The following is a 26314-nucleotide window of genomic DNA, read 5'->3' as shown; positions in this document are numbered from 1 at the left end:
ACTAAATTTATTTTATGAACGTTTAATTTATTTATCACCCTAATCAAAATTACTAAATAATTATAGTCAAAATTATTTTAATATTGATTAAAAAGGTTTAAATATTAATTAAAACAGGTCTAATTGGATCCATCAAAATACTATCGGATCATTTTCATCAAAATTTCTCTATTAGAGCAGTTTGGCCAAAATTGCTCCATGGTCAAAATTACTCATTACTTAAAATAGTTTTAGTCAAACTCAATGCAAATTATAACAAATTTGCTTAAAGTTATCCTAATTGCTTCATTAAAATCACTAATAACAAATTCAACTTTATGTTCAATCCCTACATTAAACAAATTTATTCTCATTCCCTACATTAAATAAATAATTGCTTAAAGTCAAATTTTCCTTTAATTCAACTTCGTTCCAATTCTCTAATGCACATTGATTTATCTAATTGTTATATTTTCTTATATAAAAAAAATTCAAAATAGGATATAATTCCTCCTAAATACAGTATATTTAAATTAAAATCTAATATATTTTCTATCAAATTGAATATGACTTTTTTTTCTATTGTCAAATTTTATCAAATTTAAAAGAATTATATTTCATCTTAGACTTTTTATGTTAAAAAATAAAAATAATTAAGTAAATCAGAATACATTAGAAAGTTAAAAGGAGTTGAATTAAAGAAAAGTCTAAATAAAGAGAGTGAAGATAAATTTTTTCTGAACCCATAGGGATATTTGCTCAGAAATTATTTACAATTAAAGTCTACCATCAACATTGAATAAGAATATTTTCAAAATATGAAATACCCTTTTAATTAATTTATTTTTTATGGGACGTTAACGAATATCTTTTCAATTAAACTTAATCTCAATTATAGCTTTTTTCGAATTTAGTTTAAAATATTGAACTTTAATCAGTTTATGAGTATTACTGAGTTGAGGTTGCTCTAACCGTATTTATTGTAGTCTATTAAATTATGTGTTTATAAATTCAAATTTGATAATCTTAAAATGCAAAAAAAAACAAATCATTAAAAAATTCATTAGCGAAATCTTTTTCTTGAATATGTTGATCTTTCCATCACTGTAAAAAGAATTTAAATGAAAAAAATATATATGCTGTCTATTTTGCTATTATTTTTAATTAAATACCAGATGACAATTATCTGGTTGGTCAAACAACCGATCAACAGTAGTTTACCCATGTTGACCTGGTCAACAAATGTAACAGTTGGCATATTCCGTGCATTCACAAAAGTGTCGGCTATCTCCAGTAACGACAGGTCTGTTTCTGCAGTTACCAATATGCCCTTGGCGTTGTTGCAATTAACCGATATTACCATCGAGTCTTATAACTGCATTCACCGCTGCGAACGAGGGTAGCATCGCCCAGTTCCTCCTCGCGCTGTTCGTGCTCGCTCCCAGATTGGGGAAGGCATTCGTTGTCGGTGAATCTGGCGGAAGCTGAAAAGGTTGGATTTTTGAGCGGCGATCGAGCTGTGCCCGTAGGGATTCTGATTTCTCCTTAAATTGGAGGTTCTGGAGAGAGTAGTGTGGAATTTCGGCTTGTGGTCCTGCAAAGTACCGGGTGTGGCAAATGCGGCTGATTTCACGCCATTTCTAGCCTGTGTGTTGATATAAAGTCGACCGAGGTACGTAGAGGGAAGAAGCTTGGAGGCCTTCGCGAGGCGTCCAAGTATTAAGCGGCAAGAAAATGCAGCAAGATCAACAGGAAAAGGTTGGACTTTCCTTTTTAATCGCTTTGTTTCCGATAATTTTTTTGTTTCTAAATGGGTTTTAGGGATGAGATTTTTCTGTTCGTCGATTTCTCTGTTCTTTCTGTATCGATTTCCAGTTTTCTGTTGTCCATAAAAACATTTTTTTTATTTTCCTTTTCTGATGCTGATGGTGGCGTTACTAATTCTGATGCTGTTTCATGTGAGGTTCCAACTTCTTGGAGTTTGCATAGTTGCATTGTCGTCCAAAACCAATAAATTATAATTCATCTAAAATTCAATTTATTTCTCCTATAGATCAATCACAATAAACTCCATTTCTTCAAATTTTAGTTTTAGCCAAGAATTCTTGATGTTCTCAAGTTTCTTATTTTATAGCAACTATCAATTATCTTTTGCAGAGGTCTCTAGAACTAAAGTTTTTCAGTGAGTATGGAGATGCTAATAGGTATAGAGTTGAGAAAATTATCGGCAAAGGTAGCTATGGAGTCGTTTGTTCAGCAATTGATACACATACTGGTGAGATGGTGGCGATCAAGAAGATGCATAATATCTTTGAACACAACTCCGATGCTGTTCGAACACTCCGCGAGATCAAGCTTCTGCGTCTTTTGAAGCATCCGGATATAGTGGAGATAAAACACATCATGTTGCCTCCATCGAGACGAGATTTCAAAGATGTTTATATTGTCTTTGAACTTATGGAGTCAGATCTTCACCAAGTCATAAAGGCAAACGATGATTTAACAAAGGAACATATTCAGTTCTTCATTTATCAGTTGCTCCGAGCACTTAAATATATCCACACAGGTGAGGTATTTGTTTATGCTGATTGTTTTTTACATGGTTTTCAGATTCGTAGCATGTCTCCTTTCTCTTTTAGCTTTGATGGTAATTTTAATCTTGATGTATAAACAGATTATTCTTAAGAAACAGTACTAACATGTTTCTGTGTATAGCTAATGTGTACCATCGCGATTTAAAGCCAAAGAACATACTGGCAAATGCAAACTGCAAGCTAAAGATTTGTGATTTTGGGCTAGCAAGAGTTGCATTCGACAATAGCCCCACAACAGTACTTTGGACGGTAAGTTGAGAAATGAGGATTTGTTTTTTTCTCCCTTTTGCTCAGCTTTCTTGCTTTCTGTTCTGTTGCAGCTGTAGATCCTTAATTGGCTTTCTTTTTTTTCAAAATAAATGTGACAGGATTACGTTGCAACCAGATGGTATAGGGCTCCTGAATTATGCGGATCATTTTTCTCTAAGGTATAGGCATTTTGCTTTATCATCTCTCTTTGTTCATCTCCTTGTCGAATAATTAATATCAGAACTATTTCCAAGCTATTAAAATTTGATACTGCATAATTGATTGCTGCTTGACTTGTTCTAGGTTTAAACATGTTTTTGACAAACTTCGAACAAGGATGGTAGAACAAACTATATTAAGATATATGTTAAAGGTCCCTGTAATTGAGATCCAAGAAGCAATGAAAGAACTTGTGAGCTTTAAAAGAGAAACATATTTTGCTCATAATCCTTTTATTTGTATATTAAATATCAAAATTAAGAGGAAAACGCGGTAACTTTGTTCTTTATTTCACATTTATAGATTCTTGAGTGTTGTTAGTAAATATCTACATTTTCCTCCAAAACTGCAGTATACCACTGCTATCGACATTTGGAGTGTTGGTTGCATTTTTGCTGAGCTATTGATAGGCAAGCCTCTTTTCCCCGGTAAAAATGTTGCTCATCAACTAGATTTGATCACTGCCCTTCTCGGCACACCTTCCTTCAATACAATTTCCCAGGTTCGTATTTGCTTTAGAGTGTTAAGATGGAAGATAGCTATCAAGGAAAAATAAATCATAGATGCATACACAAATCCTTTTAGTGAGTTGCATTTGGCATCGCGAAGAACTATTCGCTCCAACTCCAAGATGCTACTTCTCTACTAAGTCCCTTCATCGCTCTTTCTGTTTTTGACTCCAGGTTCAAAATGAGAAAGCAAGGAAGTATTTGAGAAGCATGAGGAAGAAAGAGCCTATACCATTCACACAGAAATTCCTGAATGCAGATCCTTTGGCGTTGAAACTTTTGGAGAAGCTTTTATCATTTGACCCTAAGAACAGACCAACAGTTGAAGAGGTATGCATGTCAAATCGGAATCTTCGTTTAGCCTTTATGATTCTGACGTCTATTTGTTTATCCCTTCTTGATTATGCCAGGCACTAGCTGATCCATATTTCAAAACTCTTGCCAAAGTAGAGAGGGAACCGTCTCGCCGACCAATCCCAAAAAAGGAGTTTGATTTTGAACAACGAAGGTTGACTAAAGAAGACATACAAGAACTAATCTTCCATGAGATATTGGAATATCATCCTCAGTTGCTTGAAAGTTACATCAAAGGATCTGAAAGGACGAAATTCCTGTATCCCAGGTTTGAAATTTTCAGTCCTTATTTATGAATTCATGCATATCTCCAACTTTTTTAGTAGTAAGTATATACGCCTTATTTATGCAGTGCTTTGGATCAGTTTAGAAGACAATTCACTTACCTCGAAGAGAATGGTGAAAAAAATGGACCTGCAACTTTGTTAGATAGGAAGCATGTCTCTCTCCCTAGGTAAATTTTCAGCCGGTCTGTTCTTCAGCTTCATTCCTTTCTTATTTTTATCAACTGAGGTGTCTCGATCTTTGCAAGAAATCATACAATTTGCTAGGCTGTTCAAAGTTACCAAACAAACTTGATATTTTGATTCAGTTAGGTATGCATCGTGTATAACTGAGATCGCATTAGAAGCTGATATTGTTCTAAGATCACATTGCACTCATTTCCTTTCTTTACGTTTTCCTTTCGATGAATTTCTCATTTAACCTTTGTATCTTGCTTAAATATCACTTGAAATTTCCTAATATATATTTGGATCTCTATCTGTGATCTTTTCGATGATCTCATAGGTCAACAATGGTCCACTCTGCTGTCCCTCTAATGGAAAAAGCAGCTACGTCCTATTCAATAGATAAACGAAGCATAGATGAGGCACATAAGAAAAACTCTGATAAGATGGAATGCTCATCTGGACAAGTAGCAAGTGCTTCAAACTTGTCCAATAGATTCTCAAATGGTAATCGCGTAAATGCAACATGACCGTTGATCTCATTCGACACTAATGATCAACATTTGTGCTTTCATTTCAGTTCAGCCTGGAAGAGTTTTCAAGGATGCCGTTCCATTAGCTACTCACAACATTCTCACCGCAACACTAGGAAGTTGGAGAGCTCATGCGTAGACACAGCACAGGCCGAACAAGAATCCGTACAGCATCAACCGACACAAACATGTCTAGTTAGTGAAGTGGCTGCTCTCCCTTTTCACTTCTCGGGGGATAAGGTTGAACCGGCAGACAGAAACACTGCAACCAAAAGCTTGTTTTATGCGAGATCCCACTTTAACTGGATCATCACAGCGGATTCGGCTGCCAGTGATCATAGAAAAATCGGCAGTTGTCTGTTTGGACTTTCGAGTATATATTGAGCTCCAAAACTTATAATTCGATGAAACTAGCATCAGTAGGCTAGGTGCAAATGCAAAGGTCAGCGACGAGATCACGAAGAAGATCATGGTGAAGAGAAATGCTGAATGCTTAAATTTCAACAGTAATAATCCCTGCATCATTTCAAGCTCCAGTAAGTGTGAATACTAGAGGATCATGAAAGGATGCCTCTATTGAGCTTTTCATCTTTGCTCATAGTCTGGAACATCAGTTTCATAACTTTATAATATACCAGTTTAATTCATTTACTTTACTTTTTGTAAAATAAAACAACACATGTAAATGTACATAATTATGGAAATGCAAGGAGGTATGTTTATGAACTGACTATTCGAATTAATTTTTGTTATTTCGATTGAATCGAAGTTTTGCTATGAAGGCGCGGTCGAGAATTTGAAAAAGGGGTCGTATTTGGGCTTTCAGATTTAATGGACTGGCCCATTAATCAAACACTTGGAGCACCGCCAGCTGTCCTCATTCCAACAATAACAAGCCGTTCTGTTTGGCGCCTCTTTTTAAATCAAACCGGTTAATTTCCGATTTGAGTAACCAAACGAACCGGTTTAAAATTGGATCGCCAAATCGAGATCTGCTCTACGGATTGATTCGCCGAAGGAAGGAGCGGCCGGCGATGGAGAAGAAGGGTCGGTGTCGCCTCCTCAACGACATGGTAGCCGAGATCCTCGATAGCAGGCGGCGAGTGACCGCATGGGACGCCTTCTCGCGCTCCGGCGGCTGGGAGGACGAGGAGGTGGAGATTGAGGTGCGGCGGATAAGAGCGGAGCAGGCGGCCGCGGGTTTCAATGGGGGATCCATCGCCGCGAAGTATGACATTTCCGATAGCGAATGGGCGCCGCCGGGGAAGTCCGAGATGTGCGACACCGTCCTCCAGATCGAGCGGATGATACTTAGGGTTCTGGTGGAGGAGACCATCAGCGGCCTCGTCGAAGCCGGCGACGGCATCGGACGGCGTCTTCTCCCAGGCAAGCTCCTTGTTTAGCTACAGAAAAGCAATTAATTTCCTCTTTTTTAGAATTTTTTTCCTTGAAAATAGCTCGGATTTTTTTTTAGATTCCTCTCTGTTACTCTGTGCATCTTGAGATATAGCCATTGTTATCAAAACCTAACTGATCCATGCTAGACCTCTTTATTGAATAAGATTTTAACCTCTTGGCTTGTTAAGATGCCTCTTTCTTTTGCTTCGATCGATCGAACCGATGCATAAAGATCAATGAGAAAACATCATGATAAATCTGACAACAGATGTTGTCTGCACATAGTTTTATTGTCATCCAACTAAACCCTGGCACACAATTTTTACAAGTTCATAAATTATATTTACAACAGCACACTGGATTTGAGGGTTGCTTCATTGTCTTGCACATAAGCAATCAATCTTTCAGGTGGAACCACACTATATCCATTCAATCTTTCATTGCGCGAGGAACAGTTCAGACTGGAACAGGTTCGCGCAATTTGTTGGCTTCAGGTGGAGCCACACTATCATAGTACTCGACCAAAACTTTCCAACCACTGGGGCACATGAAGCCATCCGGCGGATTCTCTCTGTTTCGGGCAAGAGCCCTCATCTACATGGATGAACTCGAGACGTTACTAACTTTTCTAGAGCATCGATTAGCAAATGTTATAGAGCCAAGAGGGTTTCACCTTTGTACCAGAAATGAAGAGGAAATCCTCAGTCCTTGAAGGGTCAAAGAATGCCATTTTCTTCTGTGTTTTGTCATATGCTGCAACCTAAATGAATATCAAGAACAAAAGGTTTAGAACAAGCCCAATTTAAAATTCTGTTCACTCTGTGATTTATGTATTGGATTAAACATCGAGAAAGATCAAGGATATTGTACAAAACCAACACCTAACTCTCAAGATGGAAGTTATCCTATAGATGTTCACACAAATATTGACAAACATGAAACTGCTAGTAAGATGTAAAGGAGATAAAGTTACTCAATGGAATCATTAAATACCTTGAAAGGTAGAATGCTAAGCTTTTCAAGACCTGGTGCCATACTGAGAACCTTCTTCCCATGGTCAGCATCATAGAGGTCCCTTTTCTCAACAGGGTGGCTCATACCTGCCGGATCTCTGCCGACAATGTAGAAATTCGCACCGGCATTTATGCGAGATTTTGCATGCCACTGGACTTCTGTTGGGCCAGCATAATGCATTGGAGAAGGGAATATAGCAACCACTGTGGTTTCCGGGTTAAGAACACCATCCTGAAGAACCTATGACCGAACAAACATAACAAAATATAAGCACAGATATAATCAACAATCACATGTCAAAAACGGTTTGTCATAAGATGTATAGTTTCAAATTTACTAGGGAATGTATTAGGAATGACCTTCTCATGTTGCTTCATTCTCCAATGAAGTGGCACATCGTCTGCTTTCGTGTAGCCTCCCAATGGATGAAGCAAGAGGACAGGGTTTTTGTAGCCCATTTCGAGAAGACGCCTGCGGGTGTCGGTCATGAGCAAGGCATGGCCATTATGCACAGGGTTACGCAGTTGGAAAGCAAATACAGCATCTGCATTGCGTCTGGCAAATTCTTCACGGAGTTCAGAAGGTGATAATCGATATTGGTCAAGACCATCGTTATACTTGATACGTTCTATAACTTCCAAGTCTCCACCAATTAACCAATTTCCAGCTTTTTCTATAGCTTCCTGGACGTATGGCAGTCCAGGAGCAGTAGTGCCCCATGTTCGTGCAATCCGCTCTTCTTTGTTATGCTTATAGATCTCAACACTAAATGAAAAGACAACGTATAAGATCTCCAAATTACAAAGTCGCGTAAACTTTACAATGGTTATAGTCCAGAATGCAGTGAGTGATCAAAGGAACCAAGTACAATTTCATATGTGGATATCACAAACCATGTAAAGTGTTTTCGAAGTTGAGATGAACTGGGAAACATACATCCAGCAATATCAAACATAGTCAAAAATAGACAGCAAGAGAATTGTGAAGTGTTATGCATAAAAAGCCTAGAAACAAAGTTCGAAGACTGAAAATGGTAGCAGTTTCTACAACAACTACATTGCATTGAACATTCATAGATAACTTTTGAATTACACTCAAAGTTTTAAGTAATTTTCAAACACAAGACTGCCTTTTAGACAAGTAAGCACTAATTGGAATCTATAACACATCATGAAATCTTCTCTAAACCCTAAGTAATTTCAACTAATTTTCAAGCTTCAAAATCCAAATGAAAAAAAAAAAAGGTTTCTGTGATACAGGCCTCCATTATAGTCTAACTTATTGATACTGTAGAGTTGACCTACTACAGAGAAAATTATCAATGAAGATGAATCTGGACTTTGCAGATATGAAAAAGAGAAGTCACATGATCATACAAACTAGAGGTAGCTTGTCGATTGAATCGATTAAGAATATTAGACATGTATAATTGTATCCAATCCTAAGAACAGAGTAATTAATAGAACAGTAGAAATTCATCGATCTCATTGTCAGATATCAAGAAGAAGAAAAAATGCGGTTTTTAGTGTTCTGAACTAAGCAAAAATGAGAAATGCTGATGAGTTTAACTCACTTGCTCAGGATGGCGACAGGCCTTTCCCGGGAGTCGACAAGCGCCACCCTGCGCCGGTCGCCGATGGCCCTTTTCTGGGCGTCGTCGATGGCCAACACGATCGGGACCGACATGTTGACGACGGAGCCGTCTCCGAGGCGGAGACAGTTGAAATGAAGCGTTTGGAGGAACTCGGCTTCCCTCATGAAGCCGCCCAGCGGGCTCGCCCACCCTTCGCTGAGCACGTGCACCCACTCCAGATCGATCCGCGAGAGCTTGATCTGCGGCAACCGCGCCGCCTCCCGGCGGAGCGCGTGCCGCGACGGGCCCTCCGGCGCGACCAGGTCGACCAGCCTCCCGCCGTCCGGCTCGATGAGGCTACACGATGCGGTGGCGGGGGCGAAGGAGGCGCGGATGGGGGTGGGGCTGCGGCGGCCGGCGGCGGCCGGCGGGAGGCTGAGGCGGAGAGAGGCCGAGAGAAGTGCCGGCTTGATGGGATTGCGGACGGAATTCGGGGATCCACCGACGAAGGCGGCGGCCATGGAAGCCATTGGAGGAAGAGGAGGCGGTGATAAAAATCGAATCTTTATGCCCTTTTTGTTCTTCAATTTAGAATTGGGGGTGAAATGCTGCGTTTGAATCTCGTGCCATGTTTATAGTACCAGGAGATAGTGGAAGAGCTTAGTGGATGAGTCGGCGCAATGAATCTGGAAAGGATCGGGACCAGATTCATCGGTTGAATGTGGGCATGGCTGAAGTGGATTTGATGTGATCTAGTTTTGATTTGGAACCTTTCAGTGTTTTGGATTATTTTTATTTATTTATTTAGTATTATTTGATCCTTCTTCGATGGTTCCTCTGAGTGTTCGATTTTGTTATACTGATGGGAAATCGGTGGATCATCTTAGTCATGTCAGTCATGTTATCCAATTTGATTAATTTTTTTTTTAAATGTTAGATTTTATCAAAATAAAATAAGTTTGATGGCTATATCATTCATTTAAGAGATTAATTATTGTTTCATTTTATTGAAATAGTTGAGATTTGTTTGGATATATTTTGAGGGAATCTAGATAGTCAAAAACTTTTTTAAAAAATAAAATAATTTATTTTTTTAGGAAAAAAATAAAGAAGTATTTATTTTTTTAATCATCAGTATTACACTTTTTTTATTTAAAATAATTTTAATAAAATTTAAATAGTTTGATAAAAAAGTATTTTAATATAATAGTACTTAAAGTTTATATAATTTAGGATTTAAGATTTTAAATTAATTATACTGATTTTAAAGTAATTTTGATTAATTTAAAATGATTTTAATTAAATTTAAATGAATTTTTAAAAAATGATAAAAAAAAAATATTTGGATATAATTGTAATTTGTGTATAGTAATTTTGATTAAAAAATAGTTAATTTTTCAAATTGTTACAGTTAGCTTTTACATGTATAATTATAGCTAAACTCTCAACTTTAAAATATTGAATCATAAATTATAAATTCTGACGATTATTATATCAAAATATTTTTTACTTAATAGCTTCCCCCAATTATAATAAATAAAGAATAATTTTAACAGTTACCAACTATAATAGTATTAAAAATAAAGAATAAAGTTATAACAGCTGCGTAGTTATTATAACAGCATTAAATAAAATATATTCAAGAAATAAATTATTTAATGGACATTTTTTATAGAAAAAATTATATAATTTAGAGGCACTCTTTTGTTTTTTTTACCCTAATTTTAATTAAAACATGCATTGCTAACCTTGACAATTTTAATATTTTGAAGATTATCATATAGAAACTGATTAACCACGGATCACATATTCACATGAACAAATTAAAATACTTTATTCTAACAGGATGAGTACTAATTGTTCATCAGAAAGACTAAATTTAGAACAGCAAATGTAATTTGTCATGATTAAACAATTATAATACATAGTTTAAGGAAATGACTGCTGAACAGAAATGGATTTAAATAAGCACAATTTTTTATTGTCATTCTGCACCCATACATAATCTTGCAGTAATCAATTAGACAGTAATGACGCACCTATTTCTCACATCAAAAAGATTCGGGGAAAAAAAAACTAGACAACTGAATCAAACTCTTGTCATCTTAAGAACATCTACATCTAACAAAATGAGATGGGAAAAATCCTATAGCCGTCAGGAATTTGCAGAGATCAGATGTCAAAGCTAAACATCTGTCAAAATTAATGACGATACAATCATGACATAGGCTAAGAAAAAGAGGAGCGCGATCTGCATGAAGAACTTTGGGTTATCTCTCAAGCTTGGAGATGCAACTGCTCTGTGAAATCACAAAAACATGAGAATCAGTCGATATGATATTCTGGGTCATCATCATCTCAAGTCCTAACACAGTGGGGTGTCAGTCCTAAATTTAGTAATTCGATTTTAGTCATTTTAAAATTAGTTTGCTTTTAGCTTAATTTTGTTGGAATAGAATGAAATGATTAGAGAGATTCAAAGATAGTGATAAAAATGTGTAGAGAGGCGACCTTGCAATCCGCTGAGAAAGGCGAGGGAAAGGTAAACTCTGAATAAAAACGACTCCGGGACCAGTTAAAGTGGCCATCAACTGGTTATCACCCTGCAAAGATACAATGCTGAATTAGAAGCCACAGAGACTCACAAAAACCTCACTGAAAGTATCTCCAAAATGGTGATGATCACAAAGACATCATGCACTCTCTTCCGCATGTATCTATTCTGTTTCCCATGAACAAATTGGATATGTAGATTAGACATCACAATTGATTAGCAATATTGAAAACCATTGGCCACAATGCATCATAATAGGAGAAGCAAGGAAGTGCCTACCCCAAACACAATCCTCCGCATTGCAATGGAGGGCTTTAGCTGAGAAGTGATAGTGCTTGACATTGCGACGATGCTGCCAGCATCGACTACGAATGCTTCTCCTGGAGCAAGAATTTTCTGCACAACTAGCAAAGCAAAAACAGAATTGATAAGGATTCAAATGGAAGGAAGAGTTCATGCTTGAAACATATTTTCATTATATTTGGAACACACTGTTTGCAAGCAGAAGAAACAGCAAAATGAAGCATGTATGGCAGCACCACAAAGATAAATGGAGGACCTTTATGATGGATCATGCTAAATTTCTCGGCTACTATGTTTGATAGTCAGCATAAGAAACAAAATTTATAATAGAAAGTAAGTATTCTGAATATTCCAGGCATTGTACAAAAATGTTCATCCGGCTGCAGTATATAACTTGGAACTGAATTTTTTAGAGAATATATAACAGTTTAATATTAGAATATTGGCTTAACCATTTTGTGCCCTTTTTGTAACTAATATAGATGAGAAGTCATTCGAAAGACAAATACCAGATCCACACCCCACAAGAAATGCTAGGCCCTGCCCTACTAGCTTCTGTTTGAGAATCACCTATAACAGAAAAAAAGTTACAATTACACAGCGAGATAAAGTTAACACATAAAACCATTACCAAAATACAATTAAAGGCATTGTGAGTTGTGTGTTAGAGAGAGTGCTATGAAGAGAAAGAGTTTATGATGCAGCACAAACTAATTGTGCCACCAAAACAACTCAACTCTCAACAAACGGGGAAACAAAGAATATTATAAACTCAAGATGAGATGTATAGGGGATCTCAACCCCTTTTTGTAGACTCATAATACAACCGAGTGCCAAAAAGCTCTAACTTATCTCTAAGTTTCAACAAACTTTGTACAATTATGCCATTCTCCCCCACCAAAAATTCAACCAAGGACTGTAGAGTCTTATGTCAAGTCTAGCAAAGCCTTACATAACTGCAATGCAATGCAGACAATCAAGGGGTACCTTCGGAAGATGCTTCTAGCACCTCCTCTTGTTTAACTTCACTAAATAAGTTGGGTGTCATATGTAGTAGTTCCTCTTTTGTGATTCATGTGATTTTTATTTTCAGGAGTCTTTTCCAATGGACTATGTATCTTTTAGTGCTTCCATAAGGAGATAACACAAAGACCCTCTTAATAATTTGGGGTCGCTCACGAGGACGAGAAGTGGTGACAGGCCAACAAACAACACTGGGAATCACACCACTCGGTGGAGGTGTTCTATGTTGTTAATGAAGTCTTACAGCAGAAGGATCTCCGGAGGTGGCGGTTCATTCTGCAGCTGGAGGCAGTGCCTATTGCATGGCAGATGGCTCGTGAACATTGCATTAGTGAAGTGGTTTCGAGCAAGATGGCAATGATAGCGACACAGAGGGAACTTGCAATGATCTTTGTCAGAGTTGAGGAGAGAGGGGATCTCGCAGCGTGGTGTCAAGGAGGAGAGGGCTTTGATCGGTGGAAACTAGCTTGTGAGATTGAGGATCAGCATATCCTGAGCGTGCAAAGAAGAGAGATTGGAGTTCGAATGGGCTTGAAAGGGAGAAGATGACTCAGCTTCTCATGCGAGGAAGAGAATTGAGGGAATGTGTTCATATATTTGTACCAGAGACCGAATTAAAAGTTTGGCTCTCATACAACTTGATGCAATACGAACGAATTGTGCCACCAAAACAACTCAACTCTTGACAAATGGGGAAGCAAATAATATATTAACTCAAGATGTACAAGGGATCCTAGCCCCTTTATAAAAGACTCATAATACGACAAAGTCATTAAAAGAACCCTACTTATCTCTATGTTTTGACAAACATTTTTAAAAGGTAATAACAGAATTAAATAAGTGAATTGTTTTTTTAGGGAAAAGAGCCACAATGACATTAAAAACCCTAGCTACGTCAACTTACCTCTGCACCAACCTCAATGTTGCGAGGTCTTTGATCAGCATTACTCAAAATTCTAACATCATTGACAGAGCAAAGGAAGGCGTCTGGCTACAAAATGATACAACATTTAATTTGTCACATTGTAGTTCATAGACACATGCAAACTAAAATAAGCTTGAAATGTTTTACATGTTAAGTAATAATGACTTAAGCTCAATGTTGCGTTTAGTGAAAAAGTCAAATTTAATCAATATAATATCTTTGGTTGACTAAGATAATTCTGAAACTAGCACCTGAATATTAAAAGGAAATGAGCAGGTTATCTATAACAACTAAATTAGTTCATAATTGGTACAAGAGTGTCTACATTATCAGTGATTTCAAAAATTGAGAGAACCAAGATCAGGTACTGGCTCTACCTGACATAGTAGTTCACCGCCAAAATTTGACAAGTCAATCTGTGAAGAAAAGTTGAAAGAGTTAGAAAATAAAACTCGTATAAGCAAGACTAGTTCAGGATACTGAAAAATCAACATCCTAATTAGCAATACAGACAAAAAAAACCCAAAGATGTAGGCCTGAACAAGACGAAAAATAGGAGCGGAAGACATGCCTGTTTACATGTATAAGTAATCTCCTGAACTCTATTTGGACTAATAAGACAGATGATTGGCAGCTATTAGGATAAGTTTACCTGAGAATACTATTGATAACTTTTTTTAGAATATAAAATGCAACAATCTAAGGTAGTTTAATTTTGACAAGTTAAATCCTTTACCTAACATCTGCTGAAGTTCTGCAGAGGTAAACTCATTATAAGAGGAGGACAAGCATTATCCTCATAACTTAATAAGCTTTGAACAAGGGTGCTTATTATTTGGTTCAAATATAAAATCCAAAACAAATTGAACAGAATCAAAATTTTGATTTGGTTTGTTTTCTTGACTAAATAGGCTAGGTTCAGTTGGTTTGATTGTGGTAATGACTATTTATCTCTAAAGTTATAATTTAATAATAAACTAAAAATTATAATGTTCAGGTGGAATTTCTGTTCAACCCAAAACAAACCAATAACATTGGTTCCTGTTCAATTTGTTTTATATGCTTATTTGTTTGGTTCAGTTTCTAATAAATCAATATAGAAAAATTTAACTTGATCTGATTCCATTCGGTTTAGTTCCATTTGAACTGTGGACACCAGTATGACTGATCAAAGAGGAAGCAAATTAGCAAGCACAAAAAGGAGCAGATTCTTATTATCACACATTTTTAAAAATTTATAAGCACAGTAATAAAATCATATTGAACCAGGCTTATAAGATACATAAAAGTTTAGCAAAGATGCAAGGTGTGCATTAGCAATCCAAACAACAGATATCAAATCAGAAGGAACAACATGTTCAAAGTAAAGAAGATATTATCCCTTTCAATTAAAGTTGTAGAGTGAAGGAGCTAATTTACTAATTTCCCTTCCAAAAAAAATGGCCTGCATGAAATTAGGTTTTAGGTACTAACTGGAAGTATTCTTGCAGGAGATGGTGCTGCTATTCCAACAAATCCATCCTCAGCACTAAGATTTGAAAGAACTACGTTTGTCACACTTTTGCCAAAAATCCAATGCCATAACCCAGCTTCATTCTCAGGGATGTAATTGTTCTCGAATTGAATTGACCCAGACATGTAGCACATTGTACCTGAATAACATTCCAAAATGTCAAAAAAAGAGAAAGCAGAAAAAAGTGAAACCTTCAGAACATTTAATGAGTTGGCAGGCAACCCCAATATTTTCATAAAAAGAATAAAATATAAATAATAACACGTGTGCTTACCAGGCTTTGCAATAAGCTTTTCTTGTGATTTCAACATTACCTGTATATTGAATACAGTAAAAGAATTAAGATTTACAAAAGCTATTATGGAGAAAAACAAGAACTAGAACATCAAGCTTGGAATACCTGAACAATCTGAGATTCTCCACCTAATATCTGAAAAGCTGTGACTGCTGATTCCTGACCCTGAAATACCAAGTAACATTAAGTACATTTTGCTAATGAGCAACTATCAACTTTTGCATTCCGTGCCCATTTGCTATGAATCAAGCAAAAACAGCTAAAGTCACCAAAAATATGTGGCATGCAACATACATCAAGTCACAAATTAATAATTACCCAGGATAAATGTATGAAAATCAAAGATTGCATGATAAATGACATGTGCTTGATATACTTTTCAATCCCATTAAGCATAAAATTGAGTGCAATGAGATTGTATAACCATCTCAATTTTCAAACTACAAGTAAACTAGAATTTTGTTGCAAGAATTGATAGGACAACTTTTATTCAGCATATGGTTTTCACATTTAAAGGCTCCGCCTTTGTTTGATCGAATATTTTTTTAATCTCCACAAATTACTAGTATAAAAATTGACAGTTTCAAGGATGAAAAAAAAAAGTAGACACAAGTGCATATTAATGCTCAAGTTGTTACACTGAATCGACTGCACTGGAAACACCACAAGCCATGTTACTTCTACTTGTATAGGCAGTACAGAACCAACATTCTCAATGGACGTGTAAAACAAGAATCAACAGGTAAGATCCATCTACAAGAATTACATACATGACGATTTTGTCTGCACAAAAATATAATGCAACCACATTGGTTTAACAGCTACACAGAGTATCTCTTCCCAAAAAAATCTCAAAAATTGAAAGCTTAGTATCGCATTGACTCTAACATTGAAGAATTTTGTGTTATGACACTTCAACTCATATCCAACTGAAACAAGCATGAATTAGGATTGACAGTAAAAGCACGAATTTTAACAGAATACATGATATAACTATGAATCCTTGTAGATAAATCGATAGCTGTCGAGCCCAAAGTGTTGACTTCGCATATAAGAGACTAACTTTCCATCCCGGCACACACAAAGCGAGCCAAATATGGTCAAGATCCATAAAATTCCAGCAAGCGATTTGGGATCGGCATCAGATCCCAAACCAGAACTGGAACGAAACTCTATCCGTAAACGGAACCCGGTAAGGTATGAGATGGAGCGCGAGAGGCGCACCTGGTAGACATAGGGCTGGAAAGGGGAGGCGAAGAAGGGAGCCGCCATGGCTGTCGCCGATCTCGATGCAGCTAGGCGCGGAACCTTCGGTATACCACCGGGAATCACGTCCGAAGTCTCGATCACTCCATTAGAGGCCTCGCCAGCCGGAGAAGTCCACCCGATCCGCCGTCAAAGAAGCAGGCGGAGAGCCAAAACCGAACCATTTATCGTCTTCCCTTTCGTGTTCGTCCTTATGCGACTAACACAGACGTGTAATCTGCGACTCACATCATTCGATCAACGGTTACCATTCACTTAAGAAGACCGGTACGATCGTAATTTCGATAAATTTAAAGGTTGAATGAATGCGACGGGCACGGCAGTCGACAAGTCAAGGGTCCACGTGTACCTTCGTACGCGTGGCGCGAGTTCATTGGCTGAGATGCCTCCATCGACGTATAAAGGATCGTGGCGGTGGACCATGCATACAATAAATAACGGACGTTATACTTCACGTAACAGGATAGGCGATAAATAATAACAAAACGGTTTAATAACGGCTCAGTCCATGGTCCGAACAGAATGTCCCAAACTGTGACTATTTATACTCTAACAAAAAAGGTAAAGGAAACTTAGACAAACCACATGCATACAAGTGATATAGTGATCCGTAGGGCCATCTCCATTAGAATTTTAAATGAGTGTTTTTTTTTAATGATCTTCGCATGAACAACAAGAAAATTTATTAAAATGTCAAACAGGGTTAGATCGAGTTTTTTTTTTCCAATTCATAGTATAAATTATATGGTTTCATGTATGATACGGTGTGTTATAAGTAGATCCAGAGATGATATGTTAGTCAAAATCAAGATGATGTGGTGGTCAAAGTCAGGATAAGATGATAGTCAAAGTCAAAATAGATGCATCTGAATGGGTTATTCTCACCCAGACTCAACTCCTGACTCAACGCTATGGCTCTCAAGACAGTCAGTCGGCCCGGTAGTCTGTCGGACTTAAGAGACTTATCTCTCCATTCTTTAGGTACAAGTCTCTATATATATGGTCGGATGACCCTAAGGACATGTCAGATTAGGAGGACTTATTGTTTCACTAGATACTAAGATATATAAGATAAAACCGAATGATCCTAATGTCATCCAGATAACAGAGCTTAGCTCTCTATCCTTTAGAAGTATTCTCTCAGCACACAAGAAAGACAATATCTCCTAACATATAGCCGGCAAGGATGAGATCTGGTCGAACTTTCAAATCCTAGCATAATAGTTCAGGGGCAAGTCTTATTGTATATGGTTGTTCGGTCTAAAGTGTCAGACGGACTTCAGGCTGAACTCCCCAGTTCCAAGCAAAAGCACTCTCAATATATAGCAGCCAATTGGACTCAGTGTCGTTTGGACTTAGAGGACATCTCATTTCTCACTACTACAATACAGCTCAGCATATAGTCCGGTCGACCTAATAGCAGGTCGGATTGGAGGGGCTCAGTTCCCCATTCTTATTAGTCTCCTATTACATATAGTTAGTCGAATACGAGTCTGACCGGATTACCTCCAGGGGATAACATTATCAGAGAATCACAATAACTCATCAAAGAATAACAGTTATTCACCAAGGAATATTTTGATATCTGACACATACATACAGCGAAACTTTCTTATAAGAGTGGCTACTAGAGTACTAGGCTTCTATCATTATTGCAGAGGTTATAAAAGACTATTTATACACGTGTAACGGAAGATTCCTCGGAGGAAAACTATACACCTTCGACATCTTCTAGCATCGAATATTTCTTGTCGCCTCATTATTGTGAAAGTTATGACAAACAATATAAAAAGGAGTTTCTTTTTGTTGGCAAGGTATGTTGTATGCATGATATTTTGTCCTTTACACTTTTAGTGCGCAACATTACACACTTGCATTTGACTGTTCATCTTCTCCATTTTTGTTCGTCCGCCTTATTGACTTGACCGTCGGAGGATCTATGCCAGAGACCTCTTTTATGGTTTTCACTGAAGAATCGAAAGATGCAATAGAGAGGGGAGGGTGAATATCGCACGTTAAAAACTTTATATTTTAAAGCGTTGAAATAAGAGTAGTGCAGCGGAAAGTAAAGAACATGTTTTGATTTCTTGGTTTGAAGTCTAAGTCGACTCCTACTCCAAGACCTGTGATCCTTGATCACACTATTAGATAATCCACTAAAACTCTTCTTTCAGAAATCTTCAGAAAGACGCAATGTGTACAATATGAAGAATATAATATAGTAACACACTATTATCTTTTGAAAATTATAACAATGCAAGCTTAAACAAAAGTTATACCGACACTAGGTAGAAGATGAAGTTCGATCGGTACTTCTGGATAGAGCAGCTTGCTTGTGAAAATGGAGCACAGAGTAGCAAAATGAATAGGAGCTTTGCACGACATTGACTTCAAAAAAATGGATTCCTATCTTTGGACATCGAGCTCTGCTTATATAAGCTTTGATCGGTCGATTGATAAACCGGTCGATCGATTGATCAGTTTGATCGACCGAACCTCCTATCGGTCGACTAAACGCTGTGCTTTCCTTCCTTGCTCAGATCCGATCTTCGTGCATTTATAAGCTTTAATAGTTTGGTCGACCGATCACCATATTCGGTCGATCAAACAGTTAACTTTCTCTGTTCGCCGAGATTCACACTTAATTCACCATTAAGGAGGTGATCGTTTGGTCGACCGATCCACCTTGTTCGATCGACCGATTCGCCTGACTTCCTTCTTTGCTTCAAGTTGATCTGATCTGCGCTCCGTGCTATAACATCAAGGTTCGGTCGATCGATTTGCTAGTTCGGTCGACCGATCAAAGTTTGATTGGACTCTACTTTGTTTTGCTCTGATATGATCTTCGGTCTGAGTCGATCTGGTTCGATCGATCGATTAGGCTGGTTCCTGCAAAACAAAGTTAAACAATATATATCCCTACAAAACAAAGCTTAGCATAGTTATATGAAGCATGAGTAGTATTTGACGGTAATACTATCTTGATCTCAACTTGAAAACTTTTTCGGTTTCTTCAGTTGGATCAGCGACCTAGGGTTTGTTCCTTTCCGGAACACGACCTCACTGTCACTCCTCTCCAGTTGCTTACTTCAACCTATCTACCAAACACTGGTCCTTCAAACCTATTTGGACTTTTCTGCTTAGCTTGGGATTGACTCACCAAGACTTCCTCTAGATCTTCAGCCCTACAGACCTATCGAGCTTTCCTGCCAAGTGTCAACCACCCACTTGGGCTTCATTTCCACGATCTGCTAAGACTTTTTCTGCCTAGTTGCGACTAGAGCTTTCACTAATTGAGTAAACAACCTACACACTTAGTTAACTTATTAGATCATAATAAAACTTAACTTGAACCTTTGACAATATCAAAACTTAGGTTCGATTCTGGTGCACCCTGTACCAATACTCTTACCTTTTTTGATGTTTGGCAACCAAGGTTCACAGTTAAATTAATAACATATAAAAAGATAACTAAAAAAGCATTTTCTAACTTCACTCTTATCTTGAGTTTAATAACTCTCTCTGAATTCACTATGTCTCCCTCTTTAATACACATCAAAAATAGGGGAAACATAAATAACAAATTTTAAAAATTGAGTTTAGAGAAAAATAACTTAAAAATTTTGAAAATTTCCAAAAGACATGGTGGTTTTAAAATCTTTATAAGATTGCTAATGTATAATTTTTGAAAATAAATTCAAACCATCCCAATATGTAAGATTTAAAAAGATGGTTTGAAAATAGTGATTGGTTTTAAAAATTTTAACAAGAATACTAATGTTAGATTTTTAAAATCTAAATATTTTAAAATGATAGAAAATTATTGTAAGGATACATTCTAAAAATTTGTAAAATTTTGAAAATTATGAAAAAATTTAGTTTAATAGATAAATATATGAAAAAAATAAATTTTGAGAAAATAAATTTTAAAAATATTTGATAATTTAGAAAAGATAGATTAAAGATAAACTTGAAAATTTTGTAAAGATTGAAAAGTATCTTGAAAAATTGGTAACTAAAGTACGAATTATTAATGATAGATCGACCTTATAGTTATCACTGACAATGAATTTACGTTATTAGTGGATTGAATATATTTAACGTTTTGCAAAATTTACGCTAGGTTAGGTCGACCGAATCAAGGGCTCGGTCACTGAACTTTTTTAAAATAAGTTTCAAATTATATTTGTTTAAGATTAAGGTATTTGAAAGTAATTATGTTCATTAAGTAATTAGTAATTTTAAGTTTTAAGTTATACTTTAATTTGAATTTTTAATTAAGTTTAGTTTTAATCTAATTAAGTTTAGTATAAATTTTAATTAAGTTTAGTTTTAATTTAATTTAATTTAGTTTTAATTTAATTAAGTTTAGTTTAATTTAAGTTAAGTTTAGTTTTAATTAAATTTAATTTTAATTAAAGTTTGTTTTAATTTAATTTCAGTTAAGTTTAGTTTTAATTTAATTTTAAGTTTAGTTTTAATTTTAATTTAATTTAAGCTTAGTTTTAATTTAATTAAGTTTAGTTTTAATTTATTTTTAATTTAAGTTTAGTTTTAATTTAAGTTTAATTTAAATTTAATTAAGTTTAGTTTAATTTAAGTTTAGTTTTAATTTAAGTTTAATTTTAATTTAGCTTTAATTTAATTTAATTTAAGTTTAGTTTAGTTTTAATTTAATTTAATTTTCTCAGAATTAATGTTGATTAAACTCAAAAATTAAAGTATTAATTAATTTTGGTTAATTTAGAATTAATGTTTTAATTGATTAAGTTAAAAAAATTTCTCAAAAAGGTTGTTTAACCCATGTTAGATTCAAATTTAACTTTGGGTTAATCCAGTAAGCTTCCTAAGGATAAGTTTTCAGTTAGTGACGAGGCATATGACCTTTTTGTATATCAACGGTAAATAACTTTCTGAATTCTTTCCAAAATAGTCCTGCCCAAAGAATTTAATACTAGATTTTGGTCTAACTAGCTCATGTTTGACTGAGGTAGTTTCAGTCAGATCCACTAAGTCTAGTGCACTAGGTAGAATACACAAGATTCAACCTAAACATGCCTTCGACAAAGCTTCATTGACATACTATCATCGCAATCCCTTCCGATGTTATGTTATTAGAGTTTAGTAAAAAAATTTAACTAACCGTTCTAAACTAAGCAGAAAAGTAAACCTAATTCTAAGCATGTATAGTTGATTAATCAAGTTGGTTGAACAATTTTTCTATTTGTTTCCTTTGAGTTATAGCTTAGATATGGTCTATCTAAGTAGTTAATTTGACTCTTAGGGATCAAATATTTGTTTGGTTTGATTGTTTTGGTTAAGCATTTTTTAGGAACTCATAATTGGACTTGATTTCTAACATTTTAACTAATTAAAGACAGATATGGTTTGTTAGTCTTATTTGGATTATAATCAAGTCCCGATTTGTTGTACACAGCTCATTGCGACCAAAGTACTATATTTAGACACTTGGATCCCAGTTTGAACTTTTCCAATATTTTCCTAAGTTGCTTAACTTGACCTTTCAAGTTGAAATTTTCTTCCTCACGTTTTACAACTTGAGTTGAAGTTCTAACTTGAACTTGGTTAGTCGAGTTACTCAAGTTAACTTGCTCCTTAAGGTGGTCTATTTCCTTAAGTAGTAAGTTATTTTATTTTTCAGATTTTGTCAATTTTTTAAACAAGCATTTAACTAATTTAAGTAAGTTTGACTTGGAATAAAAAGTTACCATATCAGGACCTTTGAAAATGAATATGGATCAGTTGCTTCTCTCGGACTCCGTGTCGGTCTTGGACTCGTACTCTTCCTCAGACTCAGAATCTTCATTTCTTGCCATAAAAGCAAGATGGCTCGAGTGCTTCGGCTCTTCGGTATTGGACTTCTCGGAGGATGACTCGTCCCACGTTGCTTGGAGGGCTTTCTTCCTTCTAGTTGATTTTGGTTTTTCCTCCTTCCGATTAGGGCATTCGTTTTTAAAATGCCCCTTCTTGTTTCATTCATAACAAATCATTTCTAATTTGTTTTGCATCTGGTTGATTAGTGTTTTCTTGGTGCTCCTTTTGAACTTCTTTCTAGTTAGTAGTTTTCGGACTATGTTGACCAACTCTTCTTCATTGGTTGAGTTTGAGTCAGACTCACTTTCTAGTTCATTCTTGATTCTGGTCTTGGTTTCTTTGCTTGATCCTACATATAAAGCAATTCCTTTCTCGTTTTGACTCAAGTTAGACTGTTCATGTAATTCTAATTCACAAAAAAGTTCGTCTAATTTAAGAATTGAAAAATCCCTTGAAACTTTGTATGCACCTACTATTGATGCCCACAAAGAGTTTCACGGAAAGGTGTTTAGTGCATACCTTATTATGTCACAATTCTCTAGGTTGTGTATGACCAGATGTACACCGTTGAAAATATCTTTTAGTCGAGCATGTAGTTACGTGGTCGTCTCTCCGGAAAGCATTTGAATATTAAATAAATTATTTAATACTAAATCTCTCTTATTTATCTTGGATTCATTGGTTCCTTCGTGTAGCTTTACCAGATGGTCCCATAGTTCTTTTGCATTTTCGTACGGCTCAACTCGGTTTAGTTCTTCCATGGTTAGCCCGCATTGGATGGTGTTAATTGCCTTATAATTTAGCTGTGCCTTCTAGATCATCGGAGGAGTCCAGTCTTCTGGTTCTATGGGCTTTTCATCTATTATTGGAGGAGTGTATCCTTTGAGTATGGTGAACCAAAGCTCGATGTCGAACTTAAGGTAACACTCCATTCTATTCTTCCAGTAGCTGAAATTCTCCCCTTTGAACAATGGAGGGCGGATGGTACTATACCCTTCTTTATAGCAGTTCGACATCCTTGTTATCAAAGAATAAAAATGGAAAAAAATTCCAAGACTCTCGTCTTGGGATTAGTAGTGCGGGATAAAGAATTAAGTAAAAAAAAGTTTTTTTAAAAAAAATGCTCAAAAAATGATTAAGTAATTTCAGAGCTACCAGGCTCGGATACCAATTAAAGGATCGAAAGATGCGATGGGGGTGGGGGGGTGAATATCACACGTTAAAGACTTTATCTTTTGAAGCGTTGAAACAAGAGTAGTGTAGCGAAAACTAAAGAACACGTTTTAATTATTTAGTTCGGAGCCTAGGTCGACTCCAACTCCAAGATCCGCGATTCTTGATCACACAGTTGGGTAATCCACTAAAACTTTTCTTTCTGAAATCTTCAGAAAGAAGCAATGCGTACAATATGAAGAATATAAGATAGTAACACACTACTATATTTTGGAAATTATAACAATACAAGCTTAAACAAAAGTTATACTAACACTAGGTAGAAGATGAAGCTCGGTAGGCACTTCTAGATAGAGAAGCTTGCTTGTGAAGATGAAGCGCAGAGTAGCAGAATGAACAGGAGCTTTGCATGATGTTGACTTCAAAAAAATGGATTCCTTGCCTTGGACCTTGAGCTCTGCTTATATAAGCCTTAATTGGTCGACTGAACCCTGTGCTTTCTTTCCTTGCTCAGATCTGATGTTCGCGCATCTATGAGCTTTAATGGTTTGGTCGACCGAACACAGGGATCGATCGATTGAACAGTCAACTTTCCTTGTTCGTTGAGATTTACACTTAATTCACCATTAATAAGGGGTTCATTCGGTCGACCGATCCCCGTGTTCAGTCGACCGATCCGCCTGACTTCCTTCTTTGCTTCGGCTTGATCTGATCTGCACTAAGTGTCATATTATCAAGGTTCGGTTGATCGATCTACTAGTTCAGTCGACCAATCAGGTTTTAATCGGACTCTACTTTATTTTTCTCTGATTTGATCTCTAGTCTAAGTCAATCTGGTTCGGTCTATCGATCCCTAGGTTCAATTGATTGATCATGTCGGTTCCTGCAAAACAGAGTTAAACAATATATATCCTTGTAAAATAAAGGTTAGCACAATTATTTAATGCATGAGTAATATTTGATAATAATATTGTCTTGATCTTAACTTGAAAATCTTCCCAGTTTCTTCAGTTAGATCAGCGACCTAGGGTTTGTTCCTTTCTGAAGCACGACCCTACTGTCGCTCCTCTCCATTTGCTTACCTCAAGCTACCTGTCAAACACTAATCCTTGATGTGCATAGATTATATATAATATTTTGTACTGTTTAGCACACATCCTTCTGTATTCGTTACCTATGATCTATATTTTTGCTCCCTTTATCATGTTGATTTCAGCATAATTACTATATTGCGTTCAGAGATCTGCTCGGTGCTTGTTTTAACTTTCAGGAGCAGTTTAGAGCGGAAAAGAATGCTAAAGACGCAAATGAAGATTAATTGAAGCAAGGAATAGAGTGCGCAACTCATCTCAGATGCAAATTAGACCTGGCCATGCTTTAACCCATGTCCAAGGACCAAGAAAAGGCACTGGCTATGCTAAATGACACGACCAAGAAGTGGACTCAGCACAAATGAAGACTAGGTGAAGCAAAGCAGAGCTGCTCTGCTTTGGTCATGCCAGATGGCCCTAGTGAGTGAAGCTAGGTAGTGGAAGTTCTAGTGAGTACCCTAGTGAGTGAAGCTAGGTGGTGAAAGTCCTGGTAAATGAAGTCAGGACCTAGTAAGTGAAGCTAGGTGGTGGAAGTCTCAGTGAGTGAAGTCAGGCCCTAGTAAGTGAAGCTAGGTGGAGGAAGTCCTGGTAAGTGAAGCCAGCCAATGGAAGTCCTAGTGAGTGAAGTTATGCAACCCTAGGGGGAGATAACCCTAAGTTATATGTGACAACTGGTTTCCGGTTAACCGTGCGCGGTCAACCAGACCAGCAAATCATGAATTCTGTTAACACTATTTTACCTTACCATTTTATCTATTGTGTTAACTCAGTGTTGCAGGGAAGTTCAACTAGGTCGACGGGCCGATCGGATAGCGGCTCGAAGTCCAGACTGGTCGACGGGCTGATCGGATGTTTGGCAAAAGATAAGTAAAGGTAAGTCACTGAAAGAGAGTGATTGTGAGGATGCGTCCTAGTTGAGGGACAGTAGACGTCGGTCCAGTTTAGGTCCATTTGGGATCCCTAAGCTAAGACCTTGACTAGTTCCTGGTCCTGGGAGGACAGAAACTAATTACTCTTTTTATTATTTGTCTATATTTGTGCTAACACTTGTCTTACAGGTTATTTGGACTAACACTTGTTTACAGGGCAATAAAGTAAATCTACCTTCAGGTGAATATTACCCGATGGCGCTTTCCATGATTATGAAAGGCGCCTTTCGCTGGATAAATCTTGGCCGAAGTCTTGGATAAGCACCGTAGTGATCAGGATTGATTTTGCCTCATTGGAGGCACCCTCCATACTTATGGAAGGCGCCCTCCAAGCTTTTTATAAAGCAATCTCGAGTGTACATTGAAACATCAACTACATACGAGTTACTGCGTGCACATTTGAGCCTCCGACTGCTCCCGGTACCTACTGCAACTTTACTGCAAAGCTGCTGAGCCAGATGACTACTCCAAGGAGTTTTGATCACGCTCAGCAAATAGAAATCAATACAAAGCGCTGTCATTTCTATTATTGAAGT

General features: G+C 36.6%; 3 protein-coding genes across 4 annotated transcripts; 1 reads left to right on the top strand and 2 right to left on the bottom strand.

Moving 5' to 3' along the window:
* Positions 1 to 1381: 1381 nt before the first annotated feature.
* Positions 1382 to 5613, top strand: LOC121982337 (mitogen-activated protein kinase 15-like). Of its 2 annotated transcripts, XM_042535354.1 has the most exons (10): positions 1382 to 1737; positions 2137 to 2545; positions 2695 to 2822; positions 2942 to 3001; positions 3394 to 3543; positions 3725 to 3880; positions 3961 to 4172; positions 4257 to 4358; positions 4694 to 4860; positions 4939 to 5613. In XM_042535354.1, exons 1-10 carry the CDS (start codon positions 1714 to 1716, stop codon positions 5268 to 5270), a joined length of 1740 nt encoding a protein of 579 aa, XP_042391288.1. In that variant the 5' UTR covers positions 1382 to 1713; the 3' UTR covers positions 5271 to 5613. The 2 variants fall into 2 exon arrangements, 1 of the variants encoding a protein (XP_042391288.1); XR_006112077.1 differs by having other exon boundaries at positions 4257 to 4860; positions 4934 to 5613.
* Positions 5614 to 6534: 921 nt separating this feature from the next.
* On the bottom strand, positions 6535 to 9491 carry LOC121982334 (ATP sulfurylase 1, chloroplastic-like). Its single transcript, XM_042535350.1, has 5 exons — positions 8872 to 9491; positions 7658 to 8063; positions 7278 to 7538; positions 6958 to 7044; positions 6535 to 6878 (listed from the first exon to the last, which is right to left on the bottom strand). Exons 1-5 carry the CDS (start codon positions 9399 to 9401, stop codon positions 6741 to 6743), a joined length of 1422 nt encoding a protein of 473 aa, XP_042391284.1. The 5' UTR covers positions 9402 to 9491; the 3' UTR covers positions 6535 to 6740.
* A 1318-nt stretch (positions 9492 to 10809) lies between these two features.
* On the bottom strand, positions 10810 to 16915 carry LOC121982333. Its single transcript, XM_042535349.1, has 10 exons — positions 16709 to 16915; positions 15590 to 15649; positions 15464 to 15503; positions 15150 to 15328; positions 14054 to 14092; positions 13656 to 13742; positions 12238 to 12298; positions 11705 to 11829; positions 11383 to 11474; positions 10810 to 11171 (listed from the first exon to the last, which is right to left on the bottom strand). The coding sequence occupies exons 1-10, from the start codon at positions 16754 to 16756 to the stop codon at positions 11057 to 11059; spliced, it is 846 nt and encodes a 281-aa protein (XP_042391283.1). The 5' UTR covers positions 16757 to 16915; the 3' UTR covers positions 10810 to 11056.
* Positions 16916 to 26314: the final 9399 nt, after the last annotated feature.

This window comes from Zingiber officinale, chromosome 5A (assembly GCF_018446385.1).
Source record: "Zingiber officinale cultivar Zhangliang chromosome 5A, Zo_v1.1, whole genome shotgun sequence".
Lineage (NCBI taxonomy): Eukaryota > Viridiplantae > Streptophyta > Magnoliopsida > Zingiberales > Zingiberaceae > Zingiber > Zingiber officinale.
Note: the sequence above shows the minus strand (reverse complement) of the source record. Positions and strands in the feature narration are given on the sequence as shown.

Excerpts from the sequence above, each read along its gene's own strand:
- LOC121982334 (XM_042535350.1), bottom strand. The coding sequence starts at position 9,401 with ATGGCTTCCATGGCCGCCGCCTTCGTCGGTGGATCCCCGAATTCCGTC. Across the intron at positions 7,539-7,657 it reads GAATGAAGCAACATGAGAAG|GTTCTTCAGGATGGTGTTCT; the intron begins GTCATTCCTAAT and ends GTTCGGTCATAG. Across the intron at positions 7,045-7,277 it reads TTAGCATTCTACCTTTCAAG|GTTGCAGCATATGACAAAAC; the intron begins GTATTTAATGAT and ends ATATTCATTTAG.
- LOC121982337 (XM_042535354.1), top strand. The coding sequence starts at position 1,714 with ATGCAGCAAGATCAACAGGAAAAG. Across the intron at positions 1,738-2,136 it reads AGCAAGATCAACAGGAAAAG|AGGTCTCTAGAACTAAAGTT; the intron begins GTTGGACTTTCC and ends TATCTTTTGCAG. Across the intron at positions 2,546-2,694 it reads ACTTAAATATATCCACACAG|CTAATGTGTACCATCGCGAT; the intron begins GTGAGGTATTTG and ends TTCTGTGTATAG.
- LOC121982333 (XM_042535349.1), bottom strand. The coding sequence starts at position 16,756 with ATGGCGGCTCCCTTCTTCGCCTCCCCTTTCCAGCCCTATGTCTACCAG. Across the intron at positions 14,093-15,149 it reads CTCCTGCAAGAATACTTCCA|ATTGACTTGTCAAATTTTGG; the intron begins GTTAGTACCTAA and ends TTTTCTTCACAG. Across the intron at positions 11,830-12,237 it reads TCTTGTGGGGTGTGGATCTG|TTGTGCAGAAAATTCTTGCT; the intron begins GTATTTGTCTTT and ends TTGCTTTGCTAG.